Below are 15,524 nucleotides of genomic sequence, written 5' to 3' on the forward strand. Positions count from 1 at the left end.
TTTATGCTACAGCATGAGTGAGACTTCTGTGGAGAATATCTGTATACTGGTAATATAAACCTGTATTCTAGGAATATGCAATTGATCATTTTTAAAATTTTATTTCTATTGCTGAAAAAGACAATGTTAATATTATCCTACAACCGACGTGACACATGGGGGTACATTTAACATTTGTAATTTCTTGGAAGGAATTTTCATGGAGTCAAGTTAGAGATTGTTAGCATTGTTTTTAGCTGTTTCTTGCAGCTGTTCACATTTTTTTCAGTGTGTATGTGAAGAATTCTGCTTTTGGTAATAAAGAAGATCATTCACTTTAGGTTCACAATGCTCTTGTTTGTATTAAGAAAAATTTGGAGTTTTCTATATCCCAAATCTTTTCTATAATTTTCCATATTCTTTCAGAATTTTTAAAAATTGCCTTTTCATCTTACTAGTCATGAGGAAGATACATAAACATTTTTAATCTTTTTGAAATATGCTCTGACAACTTGGAAAATGAGGGGTTTAAAATTTGGGTGTATAGTGAGAATGAGCATCATGAAATAGTCCAAAAAACGTTTTAAAACTGCCAAGAAATATAGGAAGATTCATGGAAAGAAAATAGTTACATGCTTAGAAAATTATTTTGAGGGCACTGAAAACGGTCTGTCATCCTCAAATCAAAATATAGTCCTGAGAATGATTATTAAGATTTTGGAATTAAAAACCATTTTTGTTCTATGATACTGGAAAGGCTGAAACGTGTACTGAAATATGCCGACTTGTTTTTGTGCTAATCAGTGAAACACTTTGTAGCAATTCAAACCTTTATATTCAAGGATTTTACTAATTTCCTTGCATGACATGATTATAAATGAATATGCAAGGTTTTACATGCTCACAAATTTATTTTCTTGAAAGATTAAATTTTCCAAGAAAGCCTCTTGTTAAATTCACTACCGAGGCTTATTTTAATTGAAAACCAGTTGCAAATTGGACATTTCTCCAGTGTGTTAAACCTCCACTGTTCACTGACTTAATGGATCTGAAACTGTCTTCTCTGACTTCCTGATTTCCAAGCAATCAAAATACTGTTATATTCTCCACCAATTGCGTGGCTGTTTGGATATGGTCCCAACAATGAATAAGGATAAATAAGTGGCTAACTTTTAAAGATGAGTCTGCTCTCCTTTATTGGCCATCTAGCATTTGGTAGATGGAAAATACACATAATAAGGGAACTCAGTTGGCCTGCAGTTGTCAGCACAACTTTCTTCTGTTCTCGGTAGAGTCTGGAAGGACAAATACTTGCTGGGAGTAAATTCATCAGCCTAGTCAATAGACCATGTGTCATTTCCTATTAACAGACACAAACCTCATCACAGTTACTCATGTCTGCATCTGGATGGCCTATGACTTGGAGAAATGTTGGCTCATTATTTTAAATTTAATGACAACACGGACTCATCTTCACTTCTTGAAAACTTGAATCACGTCCTACAGATCAGTGAATATGTTTCCTCACTGACCACATGAATCTACATACATCAATACAGGAGACAAGTGACCGTCACAGGGAGCTGGGAGTTTGAGGGGTGTCATACCCCATACTAGATCTGTCGATGAGAAATTATGGTTTCACCTGAGAGTCAATTAAGTGTGGATTTGCACATAATGGAAATAATGCACTTTGATTCATATCTTGCTCTGCTGTGTAATGTTCATCTTAAGGAAAACAAACTTAGCATGGCTGATTGTGGTTTCTGCAGTGCCCACATGACTGATGCTCTGGAGAAGAGGCACTGTGGCATAGTGGAAGGAAAGCACAGGGAATAGAGCCCATGCACTGATTGCGTTTTTATCGCACATGGCTGGGAAGGTCTTGACCTTGGCGAGTGATAGAGCTATTTCTGCAGGCCCCTGTTTTCTTCCTTGGAAAATGAGGGGATACACCTAAAATATCTCTCAAGCTCCTTAACCTTTTATGGCCCATCCATTAGACTGGGAAAAGATTCTGAAATGCTGTGCTACTTCTGACCTTACCTTATTTTCATAAACACCATTTTTGTTGTGGCACAATCATAGGCATATACAGAAAAGTACGAAAACAAGGCACAGCTCAGTGAATTTCCACACAGTGGACGTAGTAGTGTAACTTTTAGCCAGAATATGATAGAGAGCATGGTAGCACCCCCGAAACCCCTTCCCCTGCCCCAACCACCACCTCTCCCTTTCCCGAAGGCCACTGGTCCTCTGATCTGGACCACTGTAAATTAGTTTTGCCTGTTTGTGAACTTTCTATGAATGAAATCTTGAGTTATGCACTATTTCATGGTTATGAGATTCATCTTGTTGCTGCATATAAATATAGCAGTAGTTTACTTATTTCTGTAGTATAAGCATACTATAATTTATTAATTCATTCTGTTAGTGATAGACCTTTGAGTGTTCAATTTTGGCTGTTCTAAGGAATATTACTGTGAATATTCTGCTGGTTAACATATGAATCTCTGAGTTTACATAGGAGTGGAATATCCAATGTACCGTACATGTGTACAGTTTTAGTAGACACCACCGAACAGATTTCCTAAGTGGTTGTGCAAAGTCGTGCTGCTAGAAGCAGTTACGAGCATTCAAACGGCTCCAAATCCATGCCAGCACTTGGTCTTGTGTTATTTTTCATTTTAGTCATTCTGACGGGTATATAATGACATGTAAATGTGGTAATTAATGAGACTGAATACCTTTTTATACGTTTTATAGCCTCTTGAGCAACTTCTTCAGTAAAGTGCCTGTTCAAATCTCTTGCACATTTTTAAAAATTAGGCTTTCTGTTTTTTTTTTCTTATTTAGTAATGGGAGTAATTTATGCATTCCATGACCATTTTGTTCTGGAATACATATATTATAAATATCTTCTCAAATATATGTATTCTAAATATCTTCTCTCACTCTGTGATTTGCTATTTACACTTTTAACAGTGTCTTTTGATAAACAGAAGTTCTTATTGTTTTAATGAAGCCCAAATTATTCATATTTTTTTCTTTAGGTTTGGTGCTTTTTGTACACTGTTGGAGGGGGGGAATAAAAAAGCTCTGCTTATCTCTTGTACTCTTCCACATGACCTCCTACAAGCTTTATTGTTTTTTTTAATCACATGCAGATCACTTGATTTTTGTGTATGACATGAAGCAAAGTCAGAATTAATTTTGTCCTTATGGTATTGTGGTAGATTTTATTTTTTCTTGTGACCGGTAAGGGGATCGTAACCCTTGGCGTGGTGTTGCCCGCACCACACTCAGCCAGTGAGCACACCAGCCATCCCTATATAGGATCCGAACCCACGGCCTCGGTGTTCCCAGCGCCACTGCACTCCCAGCGCCGCACTCACCTGAGTGAGCCACGGAGTCGGCCCTTGATTTTTGTGTATGACATGAAGCAAAGTCAGAATTAATTTTGTCTTTATGGTATTGTGGTAGATTTTTTTTTTTCTTGTGACCGGTAAGGGGATCGTAACCCTTGGCGTGGTGTTGCCCGCACCACACTCAGCCAGTGAGCGCACTGGCCATCCCTATATAGGATCCGAACCCACGGCCTCAGTGTTCCCAGCGCCACTGCACTCCCAGCGCCGCACTCACCTGAGTGAGCACCGGAGTCGGCCCTTGATTTTTGTGTATGACATGAAGCAAAGTCAGAATTAATTTTGTCCTTATGGTATTGTGGTAGATTTTTTTTTTTTTCGTGACCGGTAAGGGGATCGTAACCCTTGGCGTGGTGTCGCCCGCATCGCGCTCAGCCAGCGAGTGCACCGGCCATCCCTACATAGGATCCGAACCCGCGGCCTCGGCATTCCCAGCACCGCTGCACTCCCAGCTCCGCACTCACCTGAGGGAGCCACGGGGTCGGCCCTATTGTGGTAGATTGTAAAATAGCTCTAATAACTTTTCTTTTACCCACACCTTTGGTGACTGTGCTGTTTTGGATTCCCGCCAACAATAAATGAGACTTCCTGTGCTCCTCACCCTCGTCAGAATTTGATGTTGTCAATATTTGGATTTTAGGCATTCTAACAGGTGTGTAGTTGTATCTCACCGATATTTTAATTTGTAATTTCTCAATGACATCTGATGCTTGTGTGCCATTTAAATGTACTCTTTGAGAAGGTGTCTGTCCAGATCTTTGGCCCATTTTTCATTGAGTTTTTGTTTTCTTATTGTTGAATTTTAAGAGTTAGTTGTATATTTTATATAATAGTCCTTAACCAGATATGCCTTTTACAAACATTTTCTCCCACTCTCATTTCCTTCACAGAGAGGAAGTTTTTAATTTTAATGAAATCCAGCTTATCAATTATTTATTTCGTTGTTCATGCCTTTGGTGTTATATCTGAAAAGTCTTCACCGTACCTAGATTTTCTCCCGTGTTATGTTCTAGGAGTTTTACAGTTTTGCATTTAGATATATTATCCATCTTGAGTTAATTTTGTGAAGGGTATAAGGTCTGTGTCTAGTTTAATTTTTGTGCATATTGATGTCCAGGTGTTCCAGCATTATTTGCCCAAATGACTATTTTTTTCTCCATTGCATTGCCTTTGCTTTTCTGTTAAAGAACAGTCCAGTATATTTGTATGGGTCTGCAACCTGTTCCATTGATCTACCCTCGGTTCTTTTGACTACACCACACGTTCATGGCTACTGTGAATTGACAGTAAGTGTTAAAGTCGGGTATGTCAGTCCTTGGACTTTGTCCATCTCCTGCAGTGTTGTGTTGACTGTTTTGGGTCTTCTGCCTGTCCACGTGAACTATAAAGTCAATTTGCTTGTATCCTCCAAATAATTTGCTGGTATTTTGATTGGGATTCATTGAAGATATAGATCAAGAAAGGAAGAACTGAGATCTTGACAATGTCAGGTCTCCTATTCATGAGCATGGACTATGTCTTCACTTATTTAACTCTTCCTTGATTTCTTTCATTACTGTTTTGTAGTTTTTCTCATATAGTCTTGTACATATTTTGCTAGATTTATAACTATATATTTAATTTTTGGAGTGCTAATATAAATGGTATTGTGGCTTTAATTTTAAATAAATTCCAACTTTTCACTACTTGTTTGTAGAAAAACAAATGGCGTTTGCATATTAACCTTTTATCCTGCAACCTTGCTATAATTGCTTATCAGTTCCAGGAGTTTGCCTGTTAATCTTTTTGAATTTTCTACATAGACAGTCATGTCATCTGTGAACAATGACAGGTATATTTCTACTTTTCCAATCTATGTACCTTTTGTTTCCCTTTATCTTATTGTGTTGAAAAAGAGTGGTGATAGGAGGCATTCTTGCTTTATTCCTGATCTTAATTGAAAAGCTTCAAGCTTCTCACCATTAATTATGTTAGCTGCAGGGCTTCTGTAGATGTTCTTCATCAAATTGAAGAAGTTATCTTCTATTCCTAGTTTTCTGGGAGTTTTTTATCATAAATGGGTGTCAAGTTTTGTCATGTATTGATACGATCATGTGATTTTTTTTTCTTCTTTAGCCTTCTGATATAATGGATTACATTAGTTAACTTTCTGATTTTGCACCAGCCTTGCATACCTAGGATTAATCGCACTTGTTTTGTAGTGTGTAATTCTTTTTATGCATTGTTGAGCTTGGTTTGTCAATATTTTGTTGAAGATTTTTGCATCTATGTTCCTTGAGAGTTATTAGTCTGTAGTTTTCTTTCTCGTAATGTCTTTGGTTTTAATATTAGGGTAATGCTGGCCTCATAGAATGAGTTAGGAACTATTCTCTCTGCTTCCGTTTTCTGGAAGATATTGTAGAGAATTGGTATAATTTCTTTCCTATGTTTGGTAGAATTCACAATGAACCCATCTGGGTTATTTGTGACTTTTTATGCATAGACTCTTAAGTTCCAAAGCAGTGGTGTATCTGGGACTCGAGTCCTGGAGACTGGAGCCAAAGATCTTCTAATCAAGGTGGACAACCACTTAATTAAAGCAAAAATTGGGAGATAATCTGCCATTGTTCAGTTTATTGTGATTACAGGTTTTTTGTTTTTTTTAAGAAGGGAATCTATTGAAATTTATAGGAAGAATTTAGTTGCTATTTACAAACACAAAAATTTTTAAATATTCCCCACCTAAATGCATAAATTATACCAAAGAATATCCTGGTAGGGAAAGGGATACTGTATTTGTGGAGGAAGGAATTATTAGTTGATCTTTAGCAATCTACTAGTGAACTTCAGCAGAATTGATTTTCTTCTTGACTTGGGAGACTAGTTGGAAATTATCCTAAGTATAGAACATTGCTGGTGGAAATCCAGTGTCCCATGAAGAATTTCTGAAAGCTGTGAAGTATTGTACAAGTGTCCCTCAGCATAGGGAGAAAAAAGGAAAGAAAAAAGAAAGAAAAAAAGAAAAAAAAATGTCAATCTTTTAGATAGACTGGTTGTGCTTTGACTTTTACAATGCATATTTCCATGTGTGGGTTGCTTCTGGCAAGAAGTGTGCATAAAAGGTGTCAGTAATAGGAACTTCTCACATTAAACACCTGGTTGTAAATATTCAATTTCATTTTTCCCCTAAGATAACCTTGAGAAATCTAATGAAGAACAAATTACCTTCCTGGAAAAAGTAAAATGTATTATGCAAAACTTCAGAAAATAGGGCCCCTAAATATAAATGTAGTTAAGATAAAGGTTATTCTGGACCTCAGGAGAAAAATGGTCCCTCTTTTCTATCCAGGATGTCGTAAAATTGCATGAGATCAAAGGTCGTAATTGATTGTACATCCTTCAGTAACTCTTTTGGCAGTCACTGGTAGCCCCGTCTCTTCTTTTGTTTTAGCACTGCTCAAGCTATATGCCTTGCTGATCAGCCAAAGCCTGTGAAGGAATATAAGTATCCTGAGAAGTTGCCGGGAGAGTTGTATGATGCAAACACACAGTGCAAGTGGCAATTCGGAGAGAAAGCCAAGCTCTGCATGCTGGACTTTAAAAAGGCAAGTGACTATTGGCAACTGCTCAGTGCACTATGATTCATAAAATTGTTGTATTTAGTGTAAGTGATATTGATGTATTCTGCATTTATTGGGTACCTACCAAATCTCAAACCCTGTATGTTAGGGTTGGTCCCATATAACAGGAAACACATGTTTTACTGGCAAAGAAGATAATGATAGATACTGCTGTGGGTATCAGTTTTCATTTGAGGACTGACTAGGCCTGTTAGGTCAGATCTTTCTTTCTGATTTATCATGTGGGAGCTCAGCAATAACTTTTGCTCAGTGTAAGTTGGCAAATTAATATTCTACATTTTTTTCAAATAGTATTAAGAAAACAATGTCCTCCCTCTCCTCTCCCAATATAAGCATAATTTACTGTCAAGCGACTGCCTTTCTGGGGCTTCTGATTATTAAATTTCCCAAATAAAGTATTTATAGAGTAGTTTCTCTTAGAAGGTGATATATACTCTGTTGACCCCAGGGACATCACCAGATTGATTTTCTAATATAAGTTTTTCATGTAACACAGAGACATATGCTCTTGCTAAAATAGGAAGACTGAGATTTAGGAACTTGCTCTACTGAACCACAAGGAGAGCTACCCATAAATTAAATGAGAGTATTTTTGAAGTTTATTTATTTTTTCTAGTTTATAATGAAATCAAGAAGAAAACAGACAAAAAATGCAGTCCTTCAGAAATCTCTAAACATTTCAGAATGCACCGGGAATGCTCCCAACTTAAATCCAACATGATAATCTTTCCTCTAAACTCAAGTAGAGCTCCCCAAAAGATCAATTACCGCCATGTGCCAGAACTGGATTCTTATCTCCTCAGATGGGTAATCTCAGCTTGGAGCAAGGGTAATAAATCAGTCCGCATAAGCATGTATCCCCAATGTTGCCTTTTCTGTGGGCCGAAAATATGAATTCCCTAAGTCTTTCCTTTTTTTTTTTTTTTTCCTTTAATGTTACTCTTCTGTTTGTTAAGGAAAAGAGGCATACAATTAATGTTTTCTTTCAAAGATAGGGTTTTTCTAAATAATACTTCTGGTTTCCACATTAGTTTCCTTTGTGACCTTGGGCCATGTCATTCCTGGTACCCTAATGCCATTTGGAACATATAGTCAGTAGGAATAACTTAAATGCAGAATGTCTTTTTTATTATTGAGGAAATATCTACATTCAGTGAAATACATTCATTTTAGGTGTTTGAATTTTAACGAGTGTATTCACCCATGTTACTAGCTTCTCAATCAAAATATGGCTTATTTCCATAAAACCAGAAAGTTCTGTGCTCCCTTCCATTTATTCTCTTCCTCCTCCCTTCCCCACCCCCTAACCCCCAGTTAGCAGACATTGTTCTGACTTCTGTCACCATAGCTAAGTTTTGCCTATTCTTGAACCTCCTAATTACCTTGCTCCATCTATTAAAATTAAAGTGTGTAATATATCACTGTTAAGTATGTTAGCTGTTGGTTTTATACAGATTCCCTTCATTGAGTTCAGGAAGGTTCTTTCTAATCTTAGTTTGTTGACAGATTTTATCACAACAGTGTGTTGAATTTTGTCAAAACTTTTTATACATCTATTGATGTAGTTTTACCATTTTGTCCTTTATTCTTAATGTTGTAAATTACAGATTGACTTTAATTTTTTTCATTGGCTTTTGAATGTTAAAATAACATGCATTCCTGGGATAACCCAAATGGATCATAATTTATAACTCATTTTTATATTTTATCGACTTGATTTGTGACTGTTTTGTTCAGGATCTTTACATGTGTGTTTTTGAATCATATTTAAAAAATTGGAGGCTTGCTATTAGCTCAGTTCATTAGAGTGCAGCATATAACACCAAGGTCGAGTTTGGATCCCCATACAGCCAGTTGAGAAAAACAAAATAAAATAAGACAAAAAACCTTGTTCTCTTATAATTTCTTTTTCAAGAATTGGTATAGGTTATGCTGACCTTATCAGTGATGTGAGAGTGTTCCCTGCTCCTCTGCTTTCTTGAAAAGTTTGTAAAGGATTTCTATTGTTTCTTCCTTAAATGTTTGTTAAAATTCACCAGCGAATTTTGTCTGTGGGAAGGGTTTTGTAATTACGAATTCAGCTACACTAACAGATACCAGGTTGTTCAGAAGAAGCTGCCAGCTAGATGGATCAAATTCACAGGGAAAATGTAAAGAACTTATTAAAGTAACACAGAGATTTTTTCAGTAAATTTGTCTTTTTATTATCTATGTTGCTGATTTTTCCCCAAGGAGTTGTTTGTCATAGTTTCATTTATTTCTTTAATTATTGTAAGATCTATCATGATATTTCCTCTTTCACTCCTAATAGTAATATGTGTGTTTTATCTTTCTCCTAGATCAGTCTAGCTTGGAGTTTATCAGATTAATTTGTTCTTTCAAAAACATAGATATATAGCTTTGTTAATTTTTAAATTAATTTTGTTGAATTTTTGTTCTATTTCATTAAGTTTCCTTCTGTCTTTATTATATCCTGAGGCTTAATATGCCTTTCGTTTTCTTACTTTTAAAGTAATAAATTTGTATCATTGACTTTAAACCTTTCTTTTCCTAATATAACCTTTTAACTATATTTAAAGACATGAATTTCCTTCTAAGCACTCTATTGCCTGTATCCTGAAAATTTTTACATTTTTATTTTTAATATTATTGAGTATGAAATAATTCCTAATTTAACTAGTGATTTTTTTATTTAACACATGCATTATTTAAGTGTATTATTTAATTTCTAAATAATTGGTGATTTTCTAAGTAACTTATTTTGATTTCTAATTTAGTTCAATTTTGTTCAGAAAATGTACTCTACATATATTTTTGAAATTTTATTGAAACATACTTTATAACTTGGCATGTAGTATATCTTTATGAACGTTCCATGAATACTTGAAATGAATGTTAATTCTTTGGTGCTTGTCTCTAGTGTTTAAGAAATATCCATTTTTTATTTGATAACATTGCTTATATTTTCTGTATCCTCCATGATATTTGCTACTTGTTCCACCAATTTCATAGATATGGGTGTTAAAATTACCAACAATGATTCTGTACGTTTCTGTTTCTCCTTTTAGTTCTATTCGTTTTTGCTTTTTGTCTTTTAAGCTCCGTAACGAGGTGCATGCAGGTTTAGGATTGTTATGTATTCCTGAGATTTTTTATCATTATAAAATGTCCTTCTTTATTGTTGGTAGTGTTACTTTTTTGAATTCTACTTTTTCTGATATTAATATAGCCACGTCAGCTTATTTTGGAATGCTTTTTGCATATCTTTTTCAATCCTTTTACTTTCAATTTGTGTTTTTGTATAAAATATGTCTGGTATAAACATCCTTTCATTTGTTATTGCTTTTCTGCCCAGTTGAAAAATCTCCGACCTTTCACTAGAATGTTTAATCCTTTTATATCTGCTGTAATTGTTGCTTCTGTGGATTTAAATATACCATTTTGATATTTGCTTTCTATTAGTCTCATTCGTCTTTTATTTCTTTAGCTCCTTTTTTTCTGCCTTCTTTTGGATAATACTACTTTATAAAAAATAAAGTAGTTAAGTAGTACTTTATTTTTTTGTGGCTGCTCTAGTGATCACAACATACATTTTTAACTTAGAGTCTACATGGAATCAACACTGTGCCTCTTTATGTGAAATGCAAGATCCTTACAACAAATACGCCCATTTATCCCTCTTCCATACTTTGTACTTTAGTCATCATGTATTTTATATCTATGCATGTTATAAGCCATATGATGCAATGTTATTTTTGTTTTAAAATAGTCAGTTGCTTTTAAATAAACAAAGACACAAAATCACATCATCTTTTATATTTAGCCACATGTGTATCATTTAGTATTTATGTTTTCCTGTAGGTCTCAGTTTCAAATTGGTATCATTTTCCTAGGACCTAAAGAACTTCCTTTAGCCTCTCTCATACCACAGATATGCTGCCACAAATTGTCTCAAGTTTTCTTTACCTGAAAATGTCATTAATTCACCCTCATTTTTTGAAGAATATTTTTGTTGGCTACAGACTTCTAAATAGTTTTCTCCTTTGTTCTTATTTTCCTTTGGACACCTTAAAAGTATAATTGTATTTACTTTTTTTTATGGCCTCAATTGTTTCCAGTAAAAAAGTTGGTCACTATTTGTGTCTTCTACCATTTCTATTCATTTAGGCAATTCAGTGAAATATACATTTAGGTTACTGTAAGTTTCAGTTCCAGAATTGCCATTTAACTCTTTCTTTTATAGTTTATGTCTCTTCTGCAGTTTCCATTTTTTTTTACTCATTATGTTAACTTTTTCCTTGAATATATTTATAACGTATTATACTATTTTTGTTATTTATTTAATTTATATTTATTTATTATATATTTATTATTTTGTTACATATTTACATTATATTGCAGTGTATTATTATAGTATAAGAGGTGAATCCTTTTGTCCTCCGCGGTTTGGTTTCATTCTTTGTTAGGGTTCATTTATTTTTGTTTTTCTTGGTCCTACAGCATAGCCTGTACTCTAGCACTTGGCTCTCACTATGAGGCATGGATGGACTTCTGGGCTCTCCACTGAATGCCCACGATGCTCATTGAGGTCTCTGCACTTTGTATTGGACAAAACTCTCATGTTTTCCACCTTTGCAACCTCTCCTCTGCCTTCTAGCCCTTATCAGCTTTCCATCTGCATGTTGGTCCTCATCTATGAGTCAGCTGCTCACCCTTTAGATAAGGACCTACAAGAAATTTTAATGCAGACATCTGGGGCCCACTACTCAGCAGCTTTTACCTTTCTCCTGCTGCACCCACAGATCCTAACTACTTGAACAGCCCTCAGCTCTGATCTTTGCATCCTCCAGAATCTACCTCCTGGCAGCAGCAGGGTCTGCAGAGTGCTCCCAGGCAGAAAGCTGGGGAGAATGAGGCACTTGCCTTGTGTGCATTTTCCTTTTCTCCAGCTTTACAGAACTGTGTCACCTGTTGTCAAAGGACCATGTATTATGTCCATATTGTTTTGTAGTTTTGGGGGTTTTCTTTTGTTTTTGTTTTTTGTGTTTTTATTTTTGTTTTGGAGAAAAGTAAGATTGGTACCAGTTATTTCATCATAGACAATAGAAGGATCTTTGAAATTTAAAAAAAAAAAAAAAAGGTCTATTAAAAATCAGATAATGTCAGATTATTCCTTATGATGTAAGATTTTTCTTCAACACAAACTTTGCGTATTTTATTTTTATAAATTAAATTCAATTTGTGTGGCCAGAATCTCTAATACATCAAACCTCAATATTAAATATGGGGAATTAGTGATTCCTTATTTTCCATCTGGATTGAAACATCTCAGAACACTGTAAACTGTAAAATTTAATTTTTTAAATGAACTTTTGCAAAATTTTATAAAACTGGGTCAATTTTGTTAGGATGAAGTGTAAAGATAAGGTAGTTTTCTGATGGGAGAATATCAATGAATAACAAGTAAATTATCCAGTGCCCAGTCCAGGACCTGATGCATTAGCACGCTCCATAAAAATTTGCTAGTCTGAGTGGTAGAAAGCTATGAACCTCTTTTACATACCTTATGCTATTTACTTTGGAAAGTTAATAGATAATACAAGTGCATATGCATCCTTTTCTTGGATAAACCAATGTGTATTTGGTGTATATGCATGTATGTTCACATACTTGTGTATAAATTCATGCACATATATGACAATGGCTTTCTCTGTCAACCAGTGCAAGTAATCATCAGAATTAGTGATAAAAGCATCCCACTGCTTGGAAAAGAAATCATTATGATACATTGTATATCTGACTATCACATCATTTGTAATTGCATTCTTAGTTTGTATTTTCGGAGAGTCCAGTACAGACGGTTTGAGGAAATTAATATGGTGGCACACTATTCCAAGTACTGAAGTGCCACAGTCAGTTTCCAACCCGGACATCTGTAGGGTTGTTTTTATTTGGGGTGTTACATTGTGACGTTAAACTTAACCAAGTCGATATTACTGAAATTGATCCCTGTGAACATAACTCTTAAATTATGGGATGGGATAGTAAATAAAAGACTTCATTAAAGATGATATTCCTTAGCTGCAGAGATAAAAGCAGGAGTAAGCTCTCTATTTGGTGTTGACTCTTTTCTGCCTGAATTCAGCATTGGTTATTACAAACATTGTGTTTTTATCAAGGACCTATTTTCCTTTGTCATCACTGGTGGCCCAACCCTGCTGTCTGTAATACAAGCAGCTAGAATTACTTTGAAATTTGATCACTTCAGTATCCTGGGCACTGTTGTTAAATTGGGAGCTCCCCCTACACCCAGCAAATCTTACATTCCAACTTCCTGGACTCTAGAACCGTGACTTAGTAGGATCTTTGTTCCAAGAGGACTCTGAAGTTTCATTAAAGATATGACGTACAACAATAGTGCTTTAATACAGTCATTGTATGTTATGTCCAGAAGTTAGCAGTTAAGTCAATGTATGCTAAAAGTGAGCGAGCAAGTTGGTTTTGGTTGTCCAGTTGTGTTTTAATTTTCATCTTATCATCTGACCCTTTAAGATACCAGCATTTTTATTTGGTTGTCCAGGACAGTGTCATGTTCTTTATTAAATTGCAGGCAATTGCATTCATAGGGTACCAAGATCTCAAATGCTTTTTGATATGTTGAAAACAATAACATGGATTATATTATATTTCAAGGTTCTTCTAACTCTGTGATTTATTTCTGTCTGAGGACTAGAATTGGAAATTGAGCAGGACTGGAATTGGAGGCTGAAATGCACAGATGGCATGAGCCAGGGCACAGGCTGATTCACTGAATCACATGCTTTAGCAGTGAGCTATAGCCAACATTCTATATGTGAGGGCTTTATACTTAGAAAAGTTGAAAGCCATCTTTCTTTCGTATATCTTTATTCTGCTAAATGCTCCCCAAAATTAAAATGTAAGAATATTTTGAAATTACTTTGAATAATTGTCTGAATCTAGTACTTTTAAGTCATAATAAGGTGGTATACTAAAGCTGTCTTACATTTTTTTGTGTGATTATAGCACACAACAATTTTTCCTGCCCATTCTATCACTGGTTTCTACAGGAACAAGCTAGTACGGGTTCAACTTGCTCAGAAAGCATTTACTGAAAGCCAGTTAGATGCCAAGCACTGTGTCAGGTCCTGATAATGAATATATTAAAATCATTAGCATTTGTAAGTGCTGCTTACCCTGTATAGTCTTGGATCGTCTTAGAAACAGCCCTGTGAGTTAGTACCCTAGATCCCTAAGGTCACAGGACTGCAGCGTGGCCCCATGTACACAGGCTGGGATGCGCAAATTGTGCTGGTATTGCCTCGAACCCTTGAAATGAGAAGGAAACATGCAGAGGTCTAGTGCCCTTTACAGGCCAGGCCCCGACCTGGACAAGTTACCTGTGACTACTTCATTTAGCCAACAAGACAAGTCAATGATTGGATGCTGTCACCCTCACGTGCACAGTGAGGATGCAGGGGTCCTGCCTGCCTAGATCTGCCTTACCTCCTGCCCAGTCTGCACGGGATCTGCCTTCCTATCTTGGAAGGTCCAACTCTCCACTGGACCACTATGGCTGTCTCCCTGCTGACCTACCACATGAACAGCCTCCTCTTTCACATCCATTCATTGACACATTCGTTCACACACAGCCTCCCGAATTAGCAGGTCTCGGTGAGCCAACCAGTGCCTCCCCCATGCCTTCCTCCAGTCTCTGGTTCTCATCCACCACATCACCTCCCTGCATTGAGCTGGGGTCCACAGGCTCTGGCTTCAAGGGAGCTTTATTTGTATCCTGATATTCTATCAACTTGTTATCTCTGCAAGCAAATAGAGCTGTCCACTTGTCTTTTCAGATTGTTGCAGACACTCAGGTTCCTGCTTTTATAGATTCCCTAGGATCATTGTATATCTCTGATCTAAACACTGTTCTGGCCAAGAAGAGAGGCCCCAACACTACATGACAATTAATGTCTGAAGGAGTATAAAGTCAATACTTTCAGCAGCAAACTTCACAAGAGGAGCTGTAGGAGCATCACTGTCACCTGCTGGTGAGGCGTGAGCCAGGCAGAGCACTAGCCAACAGCATGACACATTTACCCTAATGGAGCTTAATGATCCTGGAGAACTCTCAAGAAAATAAAATTTAACTATGCAATGATTGTAACCATATGAGATTTTTATGACTAGTTCAAAATAAAAGCAATTGATATCTGAATTAAAACATTGAAAGTTTACTTGTTAACATTCCAAGTTTCCAAAAGCTGATTTATTAGTGAGGGAGCTATGGGCTGAAAAAATATGAGACTTTAGTAAATACCTTAACTTACAAATATATAATTAAATTTAGGGGGGAGATTCGAGAACTAGTTTTATGAAGGTAAAATTAAAATGGATTATTAAATATAAAACCCTTCTTGAGATGACTCAGACAATGCAGAAAACCTTTTAACATCATTGGAATATGGAACAAGGTCACGCT

The 15,524-nt window shown here is 36.0% G+C and overlaps 1 protein-coding gene across 1 annotated transcript in view; it reads left to right on the forward strand.

The window, feature by feature from the left end:
- ADAMTS16 (ADAM metallopeptidase with thrombospondin type 1 motif 16) overlaps positions 1-15,524 on the forward strand; it is a 165,843-nt gene that overhangs the window by 62,380 nt on the left and 87,939 nt on the right. Inside the window, exon 10 of the mRNA XM_063087445.1 lies at positions 6,835-6,988. Coding sequence (XP_062943515.1) covers positions 6,835-6,988 — 154 coding nt within the window. The remainder of the gene's footprint in view (positions 1-6,834; positions 6,989-15,524) is intronic.

Source organism: Cynocephalus volans, chromosome 2 (assembly GCF_027409185.1).
Source record: "Cynocephalus volans isolate mCynVol1 chromosome 2, mCynVol1.pri, whole genome shotgun sequence".
Taxonomy (NCBI): Eukaryota; Metazoa; Chordata; class Mammalia; order Dermoptera; family Cynocephalidae; genus Cynocephalus; species Cynocephalus volans.